General features: G+C 41.3%; 1 protein-coding gene across 2 annotated transcripts in view; it reads left to right on the top strand.

The window, feature by feature from the left end:
• The window catches only part of srcap (Snf2-related CREBBP activator protein), a 41,196-nt gene that overhangs the window by 11,971 nt on the left and 9,607 nt on the right, over positions 1-19,618 (top strand). For both annotated transcript variants that reach the window (XM_007572732.2, XM_007572739.2), the window contains 24 exons: positions 163-426; positions 1,176-1,361; positions 1,489-1,629; positions 2,350-2,533; positions 4,963-5,138; positions 6,943-7,033; positions 7,179-7,268; positions 7,685-7,858; positions 8,003-8,226; positions 9,444-9,621; positions 9,722-9,858; positions 10,435-10,604; positions 12,300-12,629; positions 12,821-13,007; positions 13,120-13,289; positions 13,981-14,150; positions 14,260-14,475; positions 14,643-14,807; positions 15,783-15,938; positions 16,024-16,368; positions 17,376-17,542; positions 17,790-18,094; positions 18,177-18,379; positions 19,289-19,458. In XM_007572732.2, coding sequence (XP_007572794.1) covers positions 163-426; positions 1,176-1,361; positions 1,489-1,629; positions 2,350-2,533; positions 4,963-5,138; positions 6,943-7,033; positions 7,179-7,268; positions 7,685-7,858; positions 8,003-8,226; positions 9,444-9,621; positions 9,722-9,858; positions 10,435-10,604; positions 12,300-12,629; positions 12,821-13,007; positions 13,120-13,289; positions 13,981-14,150; positions 14,260-14,475; positions 14,643-14,807; positions 15,783-15,938; positions 16,024-16,368; positions 17,376-17,542; positions 17,790-18,094; positions 18,177-18,379; positions 19,289-19,458 — 4,599 coding nt within the window. The remainder of the gene's footprint in view (positions 1-162; positions 427-1,175; positions 1,362-1,488; positions 1,630-2,349; positions 2,534-4,962; positions 5,139-6,942; positions 7,034-7,178; positions 7,269-7,684; positions 7,859-8,002; positions 8,227-9,443; positions 9,622-9,721; positions 9,859-10,434; positions 10,605-12,299; positions 12,630-12,820; positions 13,008-13,119; positions 13,290-13,980; positions 14,151-14,259; positions 14,476-14,642; positions 14,808-15,782; positions 15,939-16,023; positions 16,369-17,375; positions 17,543-17,789; positions 18,095-18,176; positions 18,380-19,288; positions 19,459-19,618) is intronic.

Genomic DNA, 19,618 nt, shown 5'->3' on the forward strand with positions numbered 1-19,618 from the left:
TATTACAAATTACTGAAAAAAATAAATCATCTACACAAGTAATTAATAAATCACAGAAATAAAAGCATTTATGCTTTGATTTAGCGTGTTCATCTCTGCTTTTGCATTCATCACTTTTTCACATTAAAGTAAAACTCTCCTCAACCGTCTCTCGGCCCTCAGGTGCGCCAGTGGATCTCAGATAGAGTCGCGGTCAATTCGTCTCCCTCCTCACCGTCCGCCTCCACTTCCTTCCACTGCCCCTCATCCGCTCCTGATTGGACGACACCTCAACGGGAGAAGAGCTCGCCTCTCAGGGGTCCTCACGGCAAGTTTGTTTCTCCTTCCTCTGTGGGCTACAGTTCCTCTTCTTCGCCACCAGACCAGACCACGCCCCATCGCTCCCGTGGAGATCGGCACGCTGACATGGCAGAGCTGGCAAAACATGTGAGTAAGATGTATAGGAAGACAATTTGGCTTTATCTCACCAAAAGTGAACATGATTTGGCACAAACACGTTCCATTTGCATCTTTAAACTAATAAAAGTATTTGCAGATTAAAGGAATTTTTTCCACCTTTTTTTTTTTTTTTGATGCCTTAGCTGTGGTATTTCTGACAGGAACATGGTCGAGTTTTGTTCTTGACCCAAAAACGTTGTGACAAAATAACCAGGAAGTTGATCACTGAAAAAGGGGAAACTAAAAGGAAGTGAATACCCAGAACAATGGAGCTGATTGTGGTAAAGCCTGGAAAAACCATTATGAAAGAAGAAACGTTCAGAATATATCTTTACAGTTATGCAGTTGTTACAAGTTTTGTTACAAACAATACTGCACTCTAAATTGTGTAAATGGGGGTGAGAGGGACTAAAATACTGACCTCTTGTTTCAAAATCATTGTCATCAAAGCCAAATGCTCTTTGAGTTTAAGGGGGGGAAATCCCCGTGTCACTCACCTTGAAGTTTGAAGGGGGGGGATAATGAAACCCCACGCTGTTGAAAGCTAATATTGTGAAATCAAACCAAGTTGAATTTGCAGCTGAAAAGCCCCAAAAATGCACATGAATGGCCATAATTGTGGCCTTTCAATTCATTTAAACTGTCTAGACAACTACATTTTAAATCCTTTTGCCTGGGAATAATTTCCAGGAAAGCGTAATTTCAACCACTGACTAAGATGTGTTTGTGCGCTGTAGGAAGCAGACATTGAACATCGAACCCAGGCTCTCAAGAAAGAAGGTTTCTGGTCAACGAAGCGTCTCTCCCGTCTGCCGGAGCCGCAGCGGACCAAAGTTCACTGGGATTACCTCTGTGAGGAGATGCAGTGGCTCTCTGCTGACTTCGCTCAGGAGAGACGGTGGAAGAGAGGTGTGGCCAGAAAGGTAAGCATCGGTCCAAGACAGAACTACAATTTTGGAACGATAACGTTTTAGTACGATAAATGAACAGGGACGCATCTCTGACGTACACGTTAAACATTTTAGACACGTTCTGCTGATGTATCGCTAGGTGGTGCGAATGGTGATGCGACATCATGAGGAGCTGAGGCAAAAGGAGGAGAAAGCCAAGCGAGACGAGCATGCCAAAATCAGAAGAGTGGCCGCTTCCATCGCCAAGGAAGTCCGGGCGTTCTGGAGCAACGTTGAGAAGGTCAAAAACATCCCTGCTGCATTTCAAATTTAAACATCAGCTCAGTTAGTCAGAAGCATAGCCGTCATGACTGATTCAGTGGCAACATTTAATTTAGCATATTGACACCTTCCTGAAATAATCACCCAAATAATTTTTTGCCCAAAAATCATCACTCCTTTACTGTCAAAATATGTTCTAGGCAAAATATGACAATATGCTATGAGAATGTGTACATCTTTATACATTTCTTGGCTCTGTTCTTCTCATATCTGATATATTTTTAATTTTAAAACAAAAGTTCTCTCAAGATACTTTACTGCCAGCCATTTTGCTCAGTTCAGTTCAGCAGCGATCAAACTCTGGGGGAAAAAAAAAAAACTGCCTACGGTCTGGGTCGATCCGATATAAATTATTCCAGATAAACCAAATACAGATCAGAACCACTAAATGCAGTTAATCCAGACTAATTATAATCCAGTTACAGCTGTTATATTGTTCAAATCTTTTGTCATTATATTGAGTATATTTAATACAAAAATAATTTTGTGATTTGTTTACTAACAAGCTGCATACAGACAATTTTACAGTAATTGTTTTGTTCTGTTGTCTTGCCACTTACTAGTTTTCCGATCCAGTTCTTAGTTGAGCCTTTCTGTAAAAGATAAAACATAATTTTTATCTTTTTATTTGAAAGAAAATCATTTTAAATCTGACGGAGGTTGATTTTTGTGCTTAAAGGTGGTACAGTTCAAACAGCAGTCGAGACTGGAGGAAAAGCGCAAGAAGGCTTTGGACCTTCAGCTCGACTTCATCGTTGGCCAGACTGAGAAATACTCTGACCTCCTCAGCAAGTCGCTGGCGAGGCCGGTGGACACCGACGTATCGCCGCAGAAATCTCTGCCACCTCCTGTCGACGAAGACGGTAGACTGTCCCTTTGTCAACACGGGCAAAGAGCGCTTTTAGAGCCGACTCATTGGATCAGACAGGGGTGTTGTCATAGCAACACGCCATTGGCAGGTTATTCAGGGACACAAAAAGTGTTTCATAGAAACAAAAAGCTGTTCACACTGCCAAGGTCGCTGCAACTTTGAGTTATGTAGTAATGTGACTAATGCCGAGTGGCCGCCATCAGACCTGATTCGGGCTCGTCGGACCTGCCCGACTTCTTCTTCTTCTCCTCCGGGTTATCAATGGCATCTGATTGCAGAACATCGGAGAGTATACGTTTTCACTGCAGCAAGTTAATGGCTTCCTAAAAGCATTCTCTGTCTTTAAAACACAAGGCAAAAACGAAGCGCTTTATGGACGCTTTTCCATAAAGAACACCCAGAACGGGTGATTTAGAGTGCATCAGTGCTGGATCTGTTGCAGTTCTGTTCAGATCTACTGAGGCGTGATGCTTCTCCCCGGTGAACTTCTTTACGTTGTTGAGGCTGCTGCGCTGGTCAAACCACAAACGGTGAAACAAGCAAGGAAGTGCATTTCATTTGCGTTAAAACAACTTCTCTGAATGTTACACATATTTGTGCAACATATTTGTCCATTTGAATCTTACAGACCCTTTCAATACATTATATTACAGGAAAGCCCATTTATTTCAGGAACTTTATCACCATGTGAAGCACTTAATTGCACACAGACAGATGTTTGAGAGCCTTATTTCTGTTTATGATGATTTTCTGCTTACAGTTAATGAAAACATAACATCTTAAATTAGAATACCACATCAGACCAATAAAAAAACATTTTTAATACAGAAATGTGGGCATACCTGCTTACAGGTGTGTTGATTCTCTAAAGGCTTCCTGACAAATAAGCCTCATTGGAACACACAGTTTATGGCAGTGGTTCCCAAATTTTTTCTCCTGGGCCCCCCCAGTGGTTTCCAAACTATTTCTGGCCCCCCTATGGCTTTCAAATAGCTGTTTGGTTGACCGATGTGTGTGAGCGAAGGGAGTGGGAGGTGGATTCTTAGAGACTCCCTGTTATACTCAGCCCCTGCTCCAGACGAACAAGGGGGGAGGAATCAACTTTTTGGGGGGCAAAATGAATCGTAGCTGAACATAGACAACACCACCAGTAGCCTACAAGCTACTTGTTAACAAGCTTAAGGTGTTGTATTGATATTAGCTAGCTAGTCATCTTTTAGCTAACATTACCTGCATTCAACAGCTTTACTCAACTCAGTTGGTTAGTTTGGGGGTAAAACTGTGAAAGGTTCTTTGCTATTTGCTGGTTTGCTGCCATGATTCTAACACAAACCTGCGTAGCTCTGCACAGCAGCAGCAGCAGCAGCAGGTCTCCTTCACAGGTGTAAATCCAGGGCGAGCGTCGTAGCTCTCATGTTGAGTTTAAAGGCGGCTCGGAAAAACAGGTTACAACATGTTAACAACGGATTAAACAGTTTTAACTGCTGATAAAAGTGACAGAGGACACAAATATGGGAAGTGTGGAAGCCCCTACTTTATAGGAGGGGTGGGGGGGAGGTTGGCTTCCCGCGCCTCCCCTGCAATGGCACAGCACCCCCCTTAGGGGGGGCGCCCCACAGTTTGGGAACCTCTGATTTATGGAATGCCAGTGTAGATTATAATCACTGTGTAGATTATCACTTTGTCTGTCCAGGTGTGTATTTTTACTACTGTTCTTTCTGTTAAAACTTGGATTTTCCTATGAAGTTGGTTTTTAGTGGCTAAAATTTCTTGTCTACATAAAAAATGGTGGGCATTTTGAAAATGTCATGTTGCAGCTACAAACCTCTTATTATTAGTATTTTATGTGACAGACAAGAACACCACAGGAAGTAAAAGGAACACAACAAATGTTCTTTGTTTGTTTTTAAGAAATAAAAATCTTAAAATTATGCCCCTCATTTGCAAGCAACCCCATTAACTTCAGGGTTTCTGTAGTTAATGGGGTTAATGTAGTTAATGTTTTCCAACTTTCCCACAAATATGCAGGTTATCAATGGCATTTAGGTCCTGAAGTGGCCTCACTGTTGTTTTTTTTTATTTGGTCAGGAAATTTAAATAATAAAATTTGTTACCCGATCCATAGTTGGCTTCTTCATCATTAAAGTTTGTATGTTTAATGAGGCTTTGGAGGGAAAAAAATTGTTTATTAATTGGTCCAAACACATTTAGTGTAATGAAGCTTACTGCATATTTAGTAAAAGTCATTAAACAAAGATGTAAAAAAAAAAAAAGAAAAGAAACCCCTACAAAATATTCAGTTATATTTAACTTATCTAAATTAGAACAAGTTATTAATATTAGTATTTTCATGCAATTTCTTCAGGTACTCTTGATTTTGCAATAAAACAAGTTCTCTTTTTTTAACTTCTCCTTCTATAGACAGAGACTTTGAGCCTCCTTGTGAAGAGGAGGATGATGAAGAGACCATAGAGGTGGAGGAGCAGCAAGAAGGCAACGACGCGGCGAGCCATCAGAGGGAGATCGAGCTCCTAAAGGAGGAGAGCCTGCTGCCCCTGGACCAGCTGCTCAGCACGCTCAAACTGCCTCCCCCACAGGTAGACCAGGCAAACGGCTCTGGAAACGCTTTCACAGAGCAACGAGCAGACATTAAGTCTATTTTAAACGTTTATCATTTGTTTTTGTTTTTTTTTGTTTTTTATATTTTGAGGAAAAAGTTAATTTCTGCTTCAGGTTAGCTTATTAAGCTGGTTTATGAGGACCTCAGAATGACATCTGCCAAGTCACCTTGAGTCAGAGCACCGGTACTGAGGGTTTAGTCTGGAATTTGTTTCAATTTAAAGAAATCATGCACTTGAAAGTGGGTTACTTTTCTTCTCGTAGTTCAAGTTTATTGCCTATCTTGATTCAAAGTCTATAGATTAATAAGTATTTCCAAACGCTAAGCTTGCTGGGATATTGTTTGTTTTTGTTTTTGTTTTGTTTTTTCAATCCAAGCCTCATTGAAATCCTAAGTGATAAAAAGGTTCTGTTACAAGTCTGGATTTTACTGATGAAGGAAAACGGCATATGCTGGCCGAGGTGTAAGTGTGAAGTTTTATTTGCTTTGGTAGCTGTTTGCTCCTGTTGTAAAATGTCTTATTTCAGCTGCACAACACTTCCACAGCAGGGCGCCTAATGATCACTCAATTAGATTGTGCTCTGAGAGTTACAAAGCGTGCAGTGGAGCTCTTGCAAGTTGGAAGTTTTAGTGTCTGCACAAGAAATTGAGCTCTGTATATTTGCATGTTTATTCTCCTCCTTTCACATCATAACTGTGAAGCTCATAAAGAGCTTTATAGCTGAAATAACCAAAAGACAATCCCAATCCCAATAAGAGGCAACCAGATATTCCTCTGTCTTCAGACAGGCTCGATCAGATCATGAGTTGGGAACATCAGACTTCAAGTGGGAGTCGAAGTGCGAGTGCCTTGGTCGCTTGACTTGAACGGTTGATGAATGAAATAATGTAGATGCTGAAAAATGCAACTTTAAAAGTTTGAATGATGTTAAATTAAATGAATGTACAGTTAGATTCAATATTATTCATACTCCTGATTGACTAAAAGTTAAAAGTAATTTTACCAACATGTTTCTTTTGATTTGAGGTAATTTTAACGATTTGTTAAAAGATTAGGGTGATGGCATACAGGCCTTCCAATTTGAAAGACCTGATTTTTATCACCATTTTTCTGTAACATCACCATCTTTCATAGCAGTTTCACAAACTGTCATAACTATGAGCTAAACTTTAGCTAGTAACAACCAGTCACACTCTCTCCCAACAGCATGCTTTAGAAAGCTTCTTCAAGGACATTATGATGATGATGATGATGATGATGGCTTCAAAAATTCAAGCAAAGTTGTTTCAGTATGAAAACAGGCAGCTTTAGTCTAATGCAAGATTTTCAAATAAGAGCCAACCAAGAACGAGCTTCTTGTTTGGATGAAAGGGCAGTGAGCCTAACTGTTAGAAAAACCTTTTCAAGTCATGTTTGATGCCTTTTGACGATCTTTTGCTAAAGCATGTGAGCCCCTTCCTCTCTCCATTTGGAGCTCCATCTGACTGAGCATGAATTTCTGAGACGAATATGTTGGGTTAACGACGCCTTTGTTCTGTCTAGGTTTTATTATACAAACAGCCCTGAACGTATTGAAGTGTAATAGACATGCTCATAAACCCCTTAGGATTACAGCTCTTAAGTTTTACAACATTACACTTTCCTGCAACTGTGAGTGTGAGGTATGACTTTTTAAATTGCTCAGTTTAACCACATAGCAGCTGCAGCTGAATATACAGGAAGTTTGTGCCAGTTTTTTTTTTTTTTTGCTAAGTAATCACCACATCTTTGGAAAACTTAGGAATCTGGCTCAGAGGAAGAATGCTCAAACGAATCTTCTTTATCAGCGGAGGAGGATGAAGATGGAGAGTTCACTGCCAATGAGGAGGACGGTAAGATTAATTTAAGATGGTGCAAGACTGCAACCACTTTTTGTGTATTTTCTACACTTTAAGACTTTAGATGAGGGATAATACCAAAGCTTTTCTGTAGAAACAAACAAATAAATAATAATGATGTTTCACCTCCTGTTTTCAGCTGAGGATGAAGAAGACACCATAGCAGCTCAGGAGAAAGTAGAAGGAAACGTCAACCATGCTGAAGAACTTGATGACCTGGCCAAAGAAGGTAGGTTTTTTTTTTTTTCCCTCCTCCATACTTTTCCAGCAATTTAGCCTGTTTTACAGCTGATAGTTTTTTTTTTTTATCAATTACCTTCATCGTGACCTAGATAACTCTTCCTAGCTGCTTCATGTGGTGTTTGCATCGAAATTACTTACAATTTTAGTTTTTTGCAAATGGATCCATATTTTTTTTTCTTTTACATTTTGTGATAAATATTGAGAGCTGTGTGTTTTTATCTTTAACTATGCAATATGTTTGTGTTTATCACACAAAATCCCAATCAATACATTTGTAATCTTAACAAATTGAGAGAAGGCTTAAGGAAAAATAAAATTTCTTTTGCAAGGAACTTTATTTCAGGTCTCATTGTGTAGAAGAACGAATAACTCCAACCTGACTTGTTTCTGGTTCTCTTCCAGGCGACATGAGTCTGGAAGAGCTTCTGGAGAAGTACAAAGGAGCGTACGCTTCTGACTTTGAGGCTCCTTCTGCTTCTGCCTCCAAAGCCAGCTCTGATTCGGAGGTGTCTGGGGACGAGGAGGTGGAGAATGAGGAAGATGAGAGTGATGTGGAAAGCAACACGTCATCTTCCGGTATCAGCACTCCCTGAGAATCAGGAATTATTTATTAGCTTTTCTTCTTCTTTTTTATTTATAAATTTTTTTTTTACTAATTTTTAAAGTTTTAAAAACTTTCTGTCATTAATTTGTTGCATCTTTCTGATGCACTTCTTTCAGACTCCCCTGGAGACAGCGCAGATGACGACTCGGAGAAAGATGTAGAAGAGAGTGACGAAGAGGAGGAGGAGGATGAGTTTGGAGATGAAGGGATGGAGCTTTTGCTGAAGGAGGGAGACCACAGCCCGCCTTCCTCCAGCTCGCGTCCAAAGAAAGAGATCAGCCACATTGCTGCGACGGCGGAGAGCCTGCAGCCCAAAGGCTACACTCTGGCTACAACCAAGGTCGGTTGCTGTAACATCCACTACTCCGTCTTCTAATCTAGAGATGCACCAATCATCATTTCTGTAGGTCGACCACCAATTTGACTGGATTCCAAAGTCTCCCTTAAGACCTAAAATAGAAGAAAAAATAAAAACAGTATTCACTGTAATTCGTTTTTCATGCCTTTTGGCTGCAGGCGGTATTTAATTACGCTTGTGTAACATTTCACAAGCGTAATTCACTGAACGGTTTAGCACCACGATACCTTAAAGATCTGTTATTGCTATACCAACCGTCTAGACCCCTCAGATCTTCTGGTTCTAGTCTGCTCTGCATCCCCAGAACCAGAACCAAACGAGGAGAAGCAGCATTCAGTTTCTATGCACCACAGATTTGGAACAAACTTCCAGAAAACTGTAAAACAGCTGAAACACTGGGTGCCTATAAATCTCAACTTAAAACCCACCTGTTTAGAGTTGCTTATGGCTAAATTAGGGTTAGAGGGTGGGTTTTGATGTCTTCGATGTTTTTAATGTTTTTATCTTTAGTTTTTATGTCTTTGATGTTTTTAATGTTTTTACCTTTACTTTTCATCTAGTTATTAACTTCTTTTTATTTCTCTTTCCCACCGTCTATGTAAAGCCCCCCGGAAAATGTCCCAGTTCAACGAATCTATATCTAGGGGTGTGAGAATCCTTGTTAAATGACGTTTAACTAAAGTCCCAGAGGGTTAGAGCCCCAGTTAACGACATTTAACTGAAGTCCTAAAAGGGGTGCAGATTTTAATGTTTTTATCTTTTTTAATCTTTTTCAAAATATCTTTCTCTTTCTCTTGCTGTTTTTGTTTTAATTATGTAAAGCACTTTGAAATGTCTTGCTGCTGAAATGTGCTATACAAATAAAATTTGATTGATTGATTTCCAAATCCACAATATTCTTCAAGTTGAAAGCCTTAAAGCGTAAATATGTAGCTTTACTACATAAATCCTTCCTATTATCTGCTTAAAGTCATATTCTCTCTTGAAGCTCAATGAACCGCAGACATGTTGTAGAAAGTACATTATTTTTAAATAATAGTTCTTCCTTAGACTGTTTTTAAACCTGTCAGTATTACCAGTCAGGGCTGGATAATCTGAAAATGGTCCGATTCTGGTCACCGGTCTGTTTTTCTGTGCATCTTCGTTCTAACCCTGTTCACATCTGGATCATTGCTTTCTCATATTTTTCCCTTCTAAAGGTAAAGACCCCCATCCCATTCCTCCTTCATGGAACACTGCGGGAATACCAACACATCGGACTGGACTGGTTGGTCACCATGTACGAGAAGAAGCTCAATGGGATTCTGGCTGATGAAATGGGCCTGGGGAAAACCATCCAGACCATCGCTCTGTTAGCCCACCTGGCCTGTGAAAAAGGTAACAGCCAGTATTTATTTATTCTTCAAGCCTGTTTTTAAAATCCCTCTCCACGTACACGTGCTTTCCGTTAACCAGTTTTTTTTTTCTTCTTCTTTAGGGAACTGGGGTCCCCACCTCATCATTGTCCCCACCAGTGTGATGCTGAACTGGGAGATGGAGCTGAAGCGCTGGTGTCCAGGGTTTAAGATCCTCACCTACTTTGGAAGCCAGAAGGAGAGGAAGCTGAAGAGACAGGTGATGTTTCTCTGCTTTATTGGGTTTGTCTGCAGCTTTTTTCTTTTATTGGGCGTGTGGCGGCATCATGTATGACGTGGGGCTGAAATATTGAGAGCATGAAGCAGAATTGTAGCCCAGGTTACACCCTTATAATACCACAAGGCAGCAGCGACCAATCCACAACTTTTGGAAAGTTTTCATGTCAATTGTTCATTTCCACGTTTTGTTGCATTACAGCCACAGACTTCGATATATCTTACTGGGATTTCAATGTGACAAACACAAAATAGTGCATCATTCTGAAGGAGGATTCAAATTATGATTGTTGGATTGTATGATTAAAAATATCAAAATGGCGGCTTGCGAGGGTTAGGAACAGTTTTGTAGTTTAGGGAGACTGAATACATATTCTCACCATAGATCTTTGAAAACCACACATTCCATTTTTTAGCCGCTTTTACTCATATTTATCCTTAAATCTGCCATAACAAAAAGGGACAACTGTTCAGAGTTATTTTTATTTATTTTTTTTTTAGAACCTTGCCAGTGAAAAATGAGAACAGCTCACTTTTTATTCTCCACTTCTTTTCACAGGGCTGGACGAAACCCAACGCTTTCCACGTCTGCATCACGTCGTACAAGCTGGTGCTGCAGGATCACCAGGCCTTCAGGCGAAAGTCCTGGCGCTATCTGATCCTCGACGAGGCTCAGAACATCAAGAACTTTAAGTCCCAGCGTTGGCAGAGTCTGCTGAACTTCAACAGGTCTGTAGAGCCTGTCGAACCTCGCTTGGTGTGTCTGAAATATTTCACCTCTTATTATCGCTATCATAAAAGAGCGCTACTCTATCAGATCTGTTATTGTTCTAAACATTAAATGGCTGCAGTTATTGTAATGAGCCAGTCTCTGGTAGTCCCACTCTTTTGTCTATAAGGTGACAGTTGTGAATTGACTCTTTTACTGCAGTTTTTTAATTGCAAGAGTAATACTATTGAGTCAAAACTGCTGACGTTCTGGTGTTTTATTTTTCTGTTCTTCCTGGTAATATGATATTTTTATGGCTCATTTCATGAGTATTTCCAAAATCCAGGCATGTTGTGATCTGCAGAGAGACATCAGAGCCTTTTGCGTCCCGTCACACTGCGATCCGTCCTGACTCTTAATCATCAGCTGAAAGTTGAGCTGGACTGCTCAGGTTGAAGTTCATTTGTCACAGGTTTCTATCCGTGTCTGACGCTGCCCTCTGGTGGCTTAAAATGAATAGAAGCAAAATGTAAACTTGGAGCGTAACAGGTTAGATTAAAGCAAAGCTTTTCTACATGAGACGAACGAGTTGATAAAGTTGTGCGCTGCTGCTTTGATTCATTAGCTTTGATTCATCGAGTTTATATGAATTGAAATCACTTACAAATAGAAAATATTGAAGGAATGTCTTTTGATTTATTACATGTAGAAGAAATAATCAATATTTTGGATTTTTTGTTTTTTTTTGTTTTAATTCATTGTCAAACTGACTATCATTATTGTCATTGTCATTCAAATTAAACATTTGTGTCTTATAATAGATGGAATATTTTTGTCATAGCTTTAGTGGATGAAATGAATAATGCAACTGTTGACCTTTTTACTGTGGGAATGCTGAACCAACTCTATCCGGGCTGCAAAGATGTGGAAAAAATAATTATTTTCCGCTAATTTTCATTATGAGACGTTTGGCTGGAGGCCTGCCAATGTGCATTATGTCAATGGAGAATCGTCTGCAAAGACATATGAAGCAGAAGGAAAAGTTAGATTCAGGCTGCTGGACTATATTCCAGCTAAAATTACCAAAAGAGAGGAGACTTTTTGTTGTTGTTCAGTAAACCAGAGATGTACCACTGTGGATTTTCCTGAATTTCTATTTTTCTTTGAGGTCTGACCTGCTGATTCAGCTATTTTTTTTTTCCTCCAAAGGTCCATAACACACAAAAGTAAAAATACATCAATCAGAATTTGTGCTATTGATAAAAAAAATTGTAACCATTTTTGACCACTTTCTATAAACTGTAATGTAAGATGTAAGAACTTTGAAAATGTATATTTACTTTTCCAAGCTTCCAGAATTAGGATTAAGAGTGGTTTCTTTTAAGCGCTGTTAATTACTGGAATTATTTTAATGTAACGTGTAAAGAAAATGTCTAATTTCTAAACAAATCGCACAAGTGAGATTTCCAAAGGGCCGTCAGCATTTCTTGTTACATGACAGACAGAGGTTGAAAGATCAAAAGGTTAGAACAGATCTACTTTGCTGTACATTGTTCAGCCTTCCTATTATCTGCTGAAAGTATTGCTCTCCCCTGGAGTCTGAAATTAGGGGATTTTGAGTTACCGACTGCCCAGACTTGCTCACTTTAACCGTCTTCATGTTTGCTGGCTGAGTTTTTATCCTGACCTCGCTTCTACCCATCTCTCCATCGCAGCCACCGCCGGCTGCTGCTGACAGGAACTCCCCTGCAGAACAGCCTGATGGAGCTCTGGTCGCTCATGCACTTCCTCATGCCTCACGTCTTCCAGTCCCACCGGGAGTTCAAGGAGTGGTTCTCCAACCCGCTGACGGGAATGATTGAGGGCAGCCAGGAGTACAACGAAGGCCTAGTCAAGAGGCTTCACAAGGTGCTGAGGCCGTTCCTGCTCAGGAGGATCAAGGCCGACGTCGAGAAGCAGATGCCGAAGAAATACGAGCACGTGGTTCGCTGCCGCCTCTCCAAACGGCAGAGGTTTCTCTACGACGACTTCATGGCACAGGCCTCGTGAGTTCCTGAAGGATCAGAAAAATATTTAATGTCTTAAAATACTCACGCCGCTTGAACTTTTTTCACAGGTTTCATGTGACACACTAATGCAAAGTAGTGCTTAATTTTAGAGTCACACGATCTCGGCTCTGACTAGTTGTCCTCCTGGAAAATGAACCTCCAGCCTTCTCTCTCTCTGTGATCCACAGGACGCGGGAAACACTGGCCAGCGGTCACTTCATGTCCGTCATCAACATCCTCATGCAGCTCCGCAAAGTCTGCAACCACCCCAACTTGTTTGACCCTCGACCCATCCAGTCGCCCTTCATCACGCAGCCCATCGTCTTCCGCACTGCCTCCCTGGTGCAGGAAGCTCTGGAGGTTTCTCCTCTGAAGGTTAGCATGGATTGATGCTCAACAAAACTTTTATTTGCTGCTCAAATGAGCTGTGAAAGGATGGCAAAAAAAAAAAAACAAAAAAAAAAACATTTCTGTTTTAACTTTCCAGCGCTGCGACCTTTCTGCATTTGATCTTGTCGGTTTGGAGCACCATGTCACCCGTTACCAGGCGGACATCTTCCTGCCGCGCCACAGAGTCAGCCGCCAGCTTATACAGGAGATTACAGAGTCCCCTGAACCACCACCGAGACCCAAACCGGTCCGCATGAAGGTCAACAGGTACATGCCGCAGCCAAGATTATTATTATTATTTTTAGACAAATGCAGAATAGGAGAGATATGCAAGTTATGTTTGAACATGGAAGAGAAACAGAACTGTGAACAAACCAGGGGTTTATTGAGGAAAAGTATCCAGTAGCTCTTCAAAGAAAGATACTAAACTTGGCCAGTTCGTCAGATGGATTTATTAATAAACATATTTTATTATATTTTGCCGCCAGGCATCCCATAAATAATGACGGTGATGGCATGAATAATTGATATCCGGTATTTTCTCTGTTTTCTGACATGGTGAGTCAGAAACATTTTAAAGTCCTTCCACTGGCTCAGAAAACAACTTTAAAAACATTTCTGTTAGTCTATAAATTACTGAACAACTTGGCACCAAAATACATAAAGGATTTTTTGTTGCATCAACCCTTCAGATCACTCGGGTCTCCTTGTTTTTGAAATGTGCTACACAAATAAACTCATTAAACTTTTTAGAGAGAGCTTTCAGAGGCAGACCTTCATGAAGTTGGTTCTGAGCAGTGTTAATTTTGACAACACATTTTAGCTTAAAATAAAATATGGTCTTAATCACAATCTGGTCTTTTGTCGTCATTTTCTTATCGACTAAATCTCTCTAAACCTTCTGCTGACTGCCTGTTAACGAGTGTTTTTCTGAATGATCGTTGTGGTTTTACTTTAGGATGTTCCAGCCGCCTCCTAAAGGAGATAATCGACCCGTTCTGCTGATGAACAAACCCACCTGCTCCGTTCCACCTGCAGCCCAGACCCCCAAACCTTCTCCCGTCTCTGAAGCCGCTCCGGCTCCTGTTCCTGCTCCTCCTCCTCCTCCTGCTCCTGTTGTTCAGCAAGGTCAATGCAAAGAAAAGAAAAACATAAAAATAAATAAATAAGTCTTCGTAAATCTTGTTAGTTTATTTTTAAATTCGCATGCTCACAGTTTCTTATCCGCATCTTCCAGTGATGTGTTCAGTGGCACCTACAGCTCCGCCTCGCCCTCTGATTCATCCCGCTCCTCAAACCGCAGTGAGATCCAGCGCCCCGAAGCCGATACTGACCGTACGGCCTCCCGGTGCGCCCAGTGCAGCCGGTATACCGGCCCATCCCAGTCCGGCTCCCAGCAGCATCATGCCGCAGAGGGTTTTACTCAGCCCCGATATGCAAGCAAGGTTGCCATGTGAGTGCGTTAACTTTAGGGGAAGTGCTTGAGGGTTTATCTCTCTCTTTAAAACTCACATTTATTATCCGCTGGTAAAAATAAAACATTGATTTCAGTGCAGCAGCTGAAATCTCTGCTTTCAACTAAAAGAATAAGCTAACATTAGTCTTGTTTTTCTTACCCAGCCGGTGAGGTGGTGAGCATCGCACAGCTGGCCTCGTTGGCAGGACGACCCGTGTCGTCGAGCCAGGGCAGCAAACCCGTCACCTTCCAGCTTCAAGGCAACAAACTGACCCTGTCTGGAGCGCAGATCCACCAGGTCCCAGCAGCCGGCCCACGCCCAGTTCAAGGTTGTCATTTACACAACTACACAGTTTAAATGACGTCATGGAGGATCTCGATCTGCAGTAGTTAAACCTGGTGTGAGAGCAGATTTAGTGTTTGCTACGAATGATGGAAACGTCTATCAGGCGTTTAAAATTAGATTAATCGAGATCCTTGGATCAAACTGACACTAAACCATGTGTAAAAACTGACTTATTTAAATGACTCATTTCACTCGTATGAAGAATCGGTTTACGCACTAAGCTGTACGCTGCACTAAAAAAAAAAAAAAAGTAAGAATTATACATTTTTAGGGTATGTATTAGAAAAACAAACTGAAAGTCTGATAGTTTGCTAAAAATTATAGGGAGAAATATGCTTAATATTGCTTCATTACATCAACCTGTTACTGGATTGACTAATCTGACATAGGAGAAATTATAGATGAGAAAACAAAAAAGGTTAAACCATCTTCCCCAAACCCACCATGATGGTGATGGACCTCCCTCAGTCATGGCTTTATCTGGACATTGGTAGGTTTCTGCTGCACCGGATTCATCTGCACATTTCCTCCAGATGTTCAGAAATGTTGACCTCCATGTTTATTCTTATGGAGATTAATTGCGTCTAGTGACAGAATCCAGCTGGTAGAAGCTTCATATGATCAGAAAACATTACTGTTATGAGAGACTAGCATGATGTTATGAGAAAGATGCTGTATTTTGGCTAAAGTTGGGTTTTAATTTGTCTAAATAACAAAAATTAGCTGGACAGTTAATTGAGCAAAAGAGAACAGAGTCTTGAAAATGTCAAAGTTGAAAATCTTTTCATGCTGCACATAGAAAAGATAAAAACCTTTTCAATGTTTGTACTTTAATGTCAGAAATAGCTTATTTTAAAGTTAGTCTTGAACAGTCTGAACTTCTAAAGTGTAAACTGTGTAGCAGCCCAGGGGTTTGATTTTGTCTCATTTGGATTTTTCTCTCCCGTTTCCTCTCCAGGTAACGTGATGCACCTGGTGTCCAGTGGTGTGCAGCATCACCTCATCAGTCAGCCTGCACAGCTCACTGTCCAGACCACAACCGCCACACACGCCGCAAACACACCTGTCGCCAATCCCGCCGCAAACAAGCTGCCGCACAATGCCTCACCCCAAGGTATTTCACCTTTGACCTCCTGTTAATTTAACCCAAGGCATAGAAGTTGGTCCTGAAGTTGGGAATTCTCCCCGTTTCATTTCAGTTCCCTCCACCATGGTGAGCAGCCCTGGCGTCGTGAAGATTGTTGTGCGCCAGGCAGCAGGCAAGGAGGGTGGGCCCGTGCCCACACTGGCAGTTGCCCCTTCCCCACGTCTTGCTCCCCAGGCTCCGCCCCCTTCCCTGCACCCTCACACCAACACCGCCCCTGTCCGGAGCACGGCTCTCCTCCAGATTGCCCCACGCGCCCCCGGGCCCGGTCCCGGCCCCGCTACGGCTCACTACACTATAGCCCCTCTCAGACCTCCGAGCTCCACCCCAAACCAGCCCCAACCCCCCCGGCCAGTCCTCAAGGTAGTGCAGCCGCCCCCCTGCAGCATAGAGCAGCCAGGTGAGACAACATGCTAAGAGGATCTGTTTTCCTGAGCTGCTGCAAACTTCCCTGGATCCACATTTCCTGCAGGTGTTCCCTTCCCAGCAAGCCTGGTGCAGTTTTGTACTTAATCCGTCAGCCTGCCTTGTTTGATGTTGCCAGAACAGTGAGCAGGTTGCTTGCAGGCCCTTAAAATGCCTGAATTTCAAATTAAATGTTTTCAACATTTGGAAACGGCTTATGTATAAAGTCCTTGAAAGTACTTGATAGTCAAACTGCACAATTTGAGCAATGATGGAGCGAATCGTTCGATGTAACGATCGACTTAGTCTTAATTTATAAAACGTTATTTATTAAAGTTATATATTTAAAGATAATAAAAAGACAGACACATTTTTTTCTGTCTGAAGTTAAATCAGACTAAACTTTTGTTGTTTAGGTTCACCAGATTCATTTCTATCTGCTAAATCCCAGAAAACTTAAACTGAATTTTTTTTTTTTTTTTACTTTCTTTGTGCAGGAAGGTAATTAACCTTAACACCATTTGTTTGCGTTGTTTTAGTGTAATGAATATTAATTATTCCTAATGGCCCAATGACTTGAAATAAAATGTTGGCTTATATTTTATAGATTAAACATTGTCAGTGAAACTAGAGGATTTTTCAGGTGCATAAGGTGTGAGAGGAATACGTTTCAAAACATAACATTTTGATTTATTTTAGTTTGCCTAGAATACTATTACAAGATTAATAGTAGCAGTAATAAATTGATATCATGTAATGGTGAATTAAGACTTGTTTTTTTTAGTTCATTTGTGTTGTTTTAAAACACAATGTCTGTTGCTGGAAAAGTTTGAAAACTTCCCCTGAAAATGCTCTAAAAGTTCTTGAATTTTACTGCTGGAAAATCATACGAATCCAAAGATGTGTGACGTTCCAAAGATGCACAAAAGTAGAGTTTGTATTTTCTAGGTTATTAGCCATATGTTAAGTGTTTCTCTGCCTTCTTCTCCATCCTATCCTTAGCTCCAACTGTGGTTGCTGCCACGCCTTCTGTGGCCAAGCCCTCAGCAGCACCTCGAGACAGCAGCAGCAGCCAACCACCGGTAAAGTTGAAGCCCAGTGGGAGTGCGAAGACCAATCCCCCACACAGGAGGGCACCCCGCCCGCCTCTACGCTCTCCTTTCCATGTGGTGAGCGGCTTTTATATCTTTAAATTCATTCTTACTCCAGAACTACAATCTGATGCCCTGTAGATTGTCTTTGTTTCTAGTCTCAATTTCTGCAAAAAAATAAAGCATGCATGTGAAAGAAATACCTCCTGATGGCATGTGGGCTTCCTGTGGGCGCATCTCATTTTGGTCATTCTGCTCTATGATGTTTTTTTTTTTTTTTGTGACATTCCTGCTCACAATCATCTGACTTTCTGTGGTTTAACAGTCATGGTTGGCTGATGAGATGAAACGGCAGCGAGACAGTCGGCTCGACTTCATCTTCCAAGTCAATGAGCGCCACTGCAGGGCGATGCCGGTGTTTGGCCGCGAGGTTTTAGACTTTCTGACGTTCCTCCCCGGCCCTCATCCGTCGCCGGCGGCTCTGAAGGCGGAGGGGGAGTGGAGCCGCTCGGGCCACAGCAGCTGTCTGCTCGCGCAGCAGCAGGACTGCTGGTTCCAGAGCCCTTTGTTAAGAGAAGCCATCCACACCCCCGATCAAAGGGTGGAGCACCTCAGCCACATAATCGACAGGTCGACATTAACAGACGCATATAAAGCTAATACAGTAGGGAGATTTGTTTGTTAATGCTTTCTTTTTTTTCTCTTCGTTTAGGTTTGTGTTTGTGATCCCTCCTGTGGAGGCTCCTCTGATCTCCATGCACTGCTGCCATCCTCCTCCATCTCTGAGCCACAAGCAGGCAGTGTTCTCCTCCACGCTGGCGGGTCAGGTCGCTCCATTAACACGCAGCCTCCACCGCATCCATTGCAACATGAGGACTCAGTTTCCTGACCTGAGGCTCATACAGTACGACTGCGGTGAGTTCCAGAAGGAGTACTTTCCGTAAAGAGTGGGGGAGAGGCGAGTCTGAAAGCCATCTGAATCATTGGACTTTGCAGCAGTTTTCCACATATTGTATATCTAAATCATTGCAGGATTTTTATTTGTGGAGACAGATAAACAATATGTTGAAATATGTTAGTCAGAGTCCAAGAATCAAATCAACCTGCTTTCTTTTCAAATGTTTATTGCTGCTCTGACTTGTCTATATAAGTTCATGTAGCACATTTCCACCACTTTTGCTTTACAAGCTAAAATCCAAATAAAATAAATAAACTATAACAATGACGTTGCTATTAGACAAAAACAGCTGTAAAAACAAAAATCTTTAGGAGTAAAAGAATGTCTTTAGTAGGGATAAATCTACGCCATAGAGGTCCTTCTAACTTTTCTTTTTAGATGAATCTTTTTAATAGAATTTTTTCAGTATTTAATTAATTAATATTAAATAACGTTTTTCTGATCCCTAGAATTAAATGATAGAGTACTGTTCAGTATCATTTCTGTAGACAAAACAATTTGCCAGTCTTAACAGATCTAAAAAGTGTTGTTCAAAGCACTTGAGGTCTACATAAATGCAGCTGGCTTTTATTTGTAGCATAGTGAGTTCACACAGTATGTAAATTGTATTTATATAGCACCTTTCTCTGTAGTAAAAAACAGTAAAAGCATCATAAACATTATAACATGGCAGGCCAAAAATGTTTGTTTACAAACAAAAAAGGTCTTAAGTTCCTTCTTAAAAGCACCAATATGATATTTTACCTCATGGACAAACAGTCGCCCATTCATCTTTCATATTATGTTCAGGATCACACCTGGGTCCAAACAGCACTTCGGTATCCTCCTAGGTTCTGTTTTCTCTAACGTGTGTCCTCTGCATGCAGGTAAGCTTCAGACTCTGCACACTCTGCTGCGAAAGCTGAAGTCTGGAGGCCACCGAGTGCTGATCTTCACTCAGATGACGCGCATGTTGGACGTCCTGGAGCAGTTCCTCAACTACCACGGACACATCTATCTCCGTCTGGACGGCAGCACCCGTGTGGAGCAGAGACAGGTTTGGCAAATGTTTCCATTTAAACTCCTGCTAATGACTGAAATATTATTCTGAAAAGAAGACTGAGTGACATTGAAACGCTAAACAGTTCTTAGAAGCACTTTCATTAGCCGTTTTTAAATCTGCTACACGAGTAAATGTGGCATTTTGACATGTCTGA

The sequence above is a fragment of the Poecilia formosa genome, unplaced genomic scaffold (genome assembly GCF_000485575.1).
Source record: "Poecilia formosa unplaced genomic scaffold, Poecilia_formosa-5.1.2 Scaffold7, whole genome shotgun sequence".
Lineage (NCBI taxonomy): Eukaryota > Metazoa > Chordata > Actinopteri > Cyprinodontiformes > Poeciliidae > Poecilia > Poecilia formosa.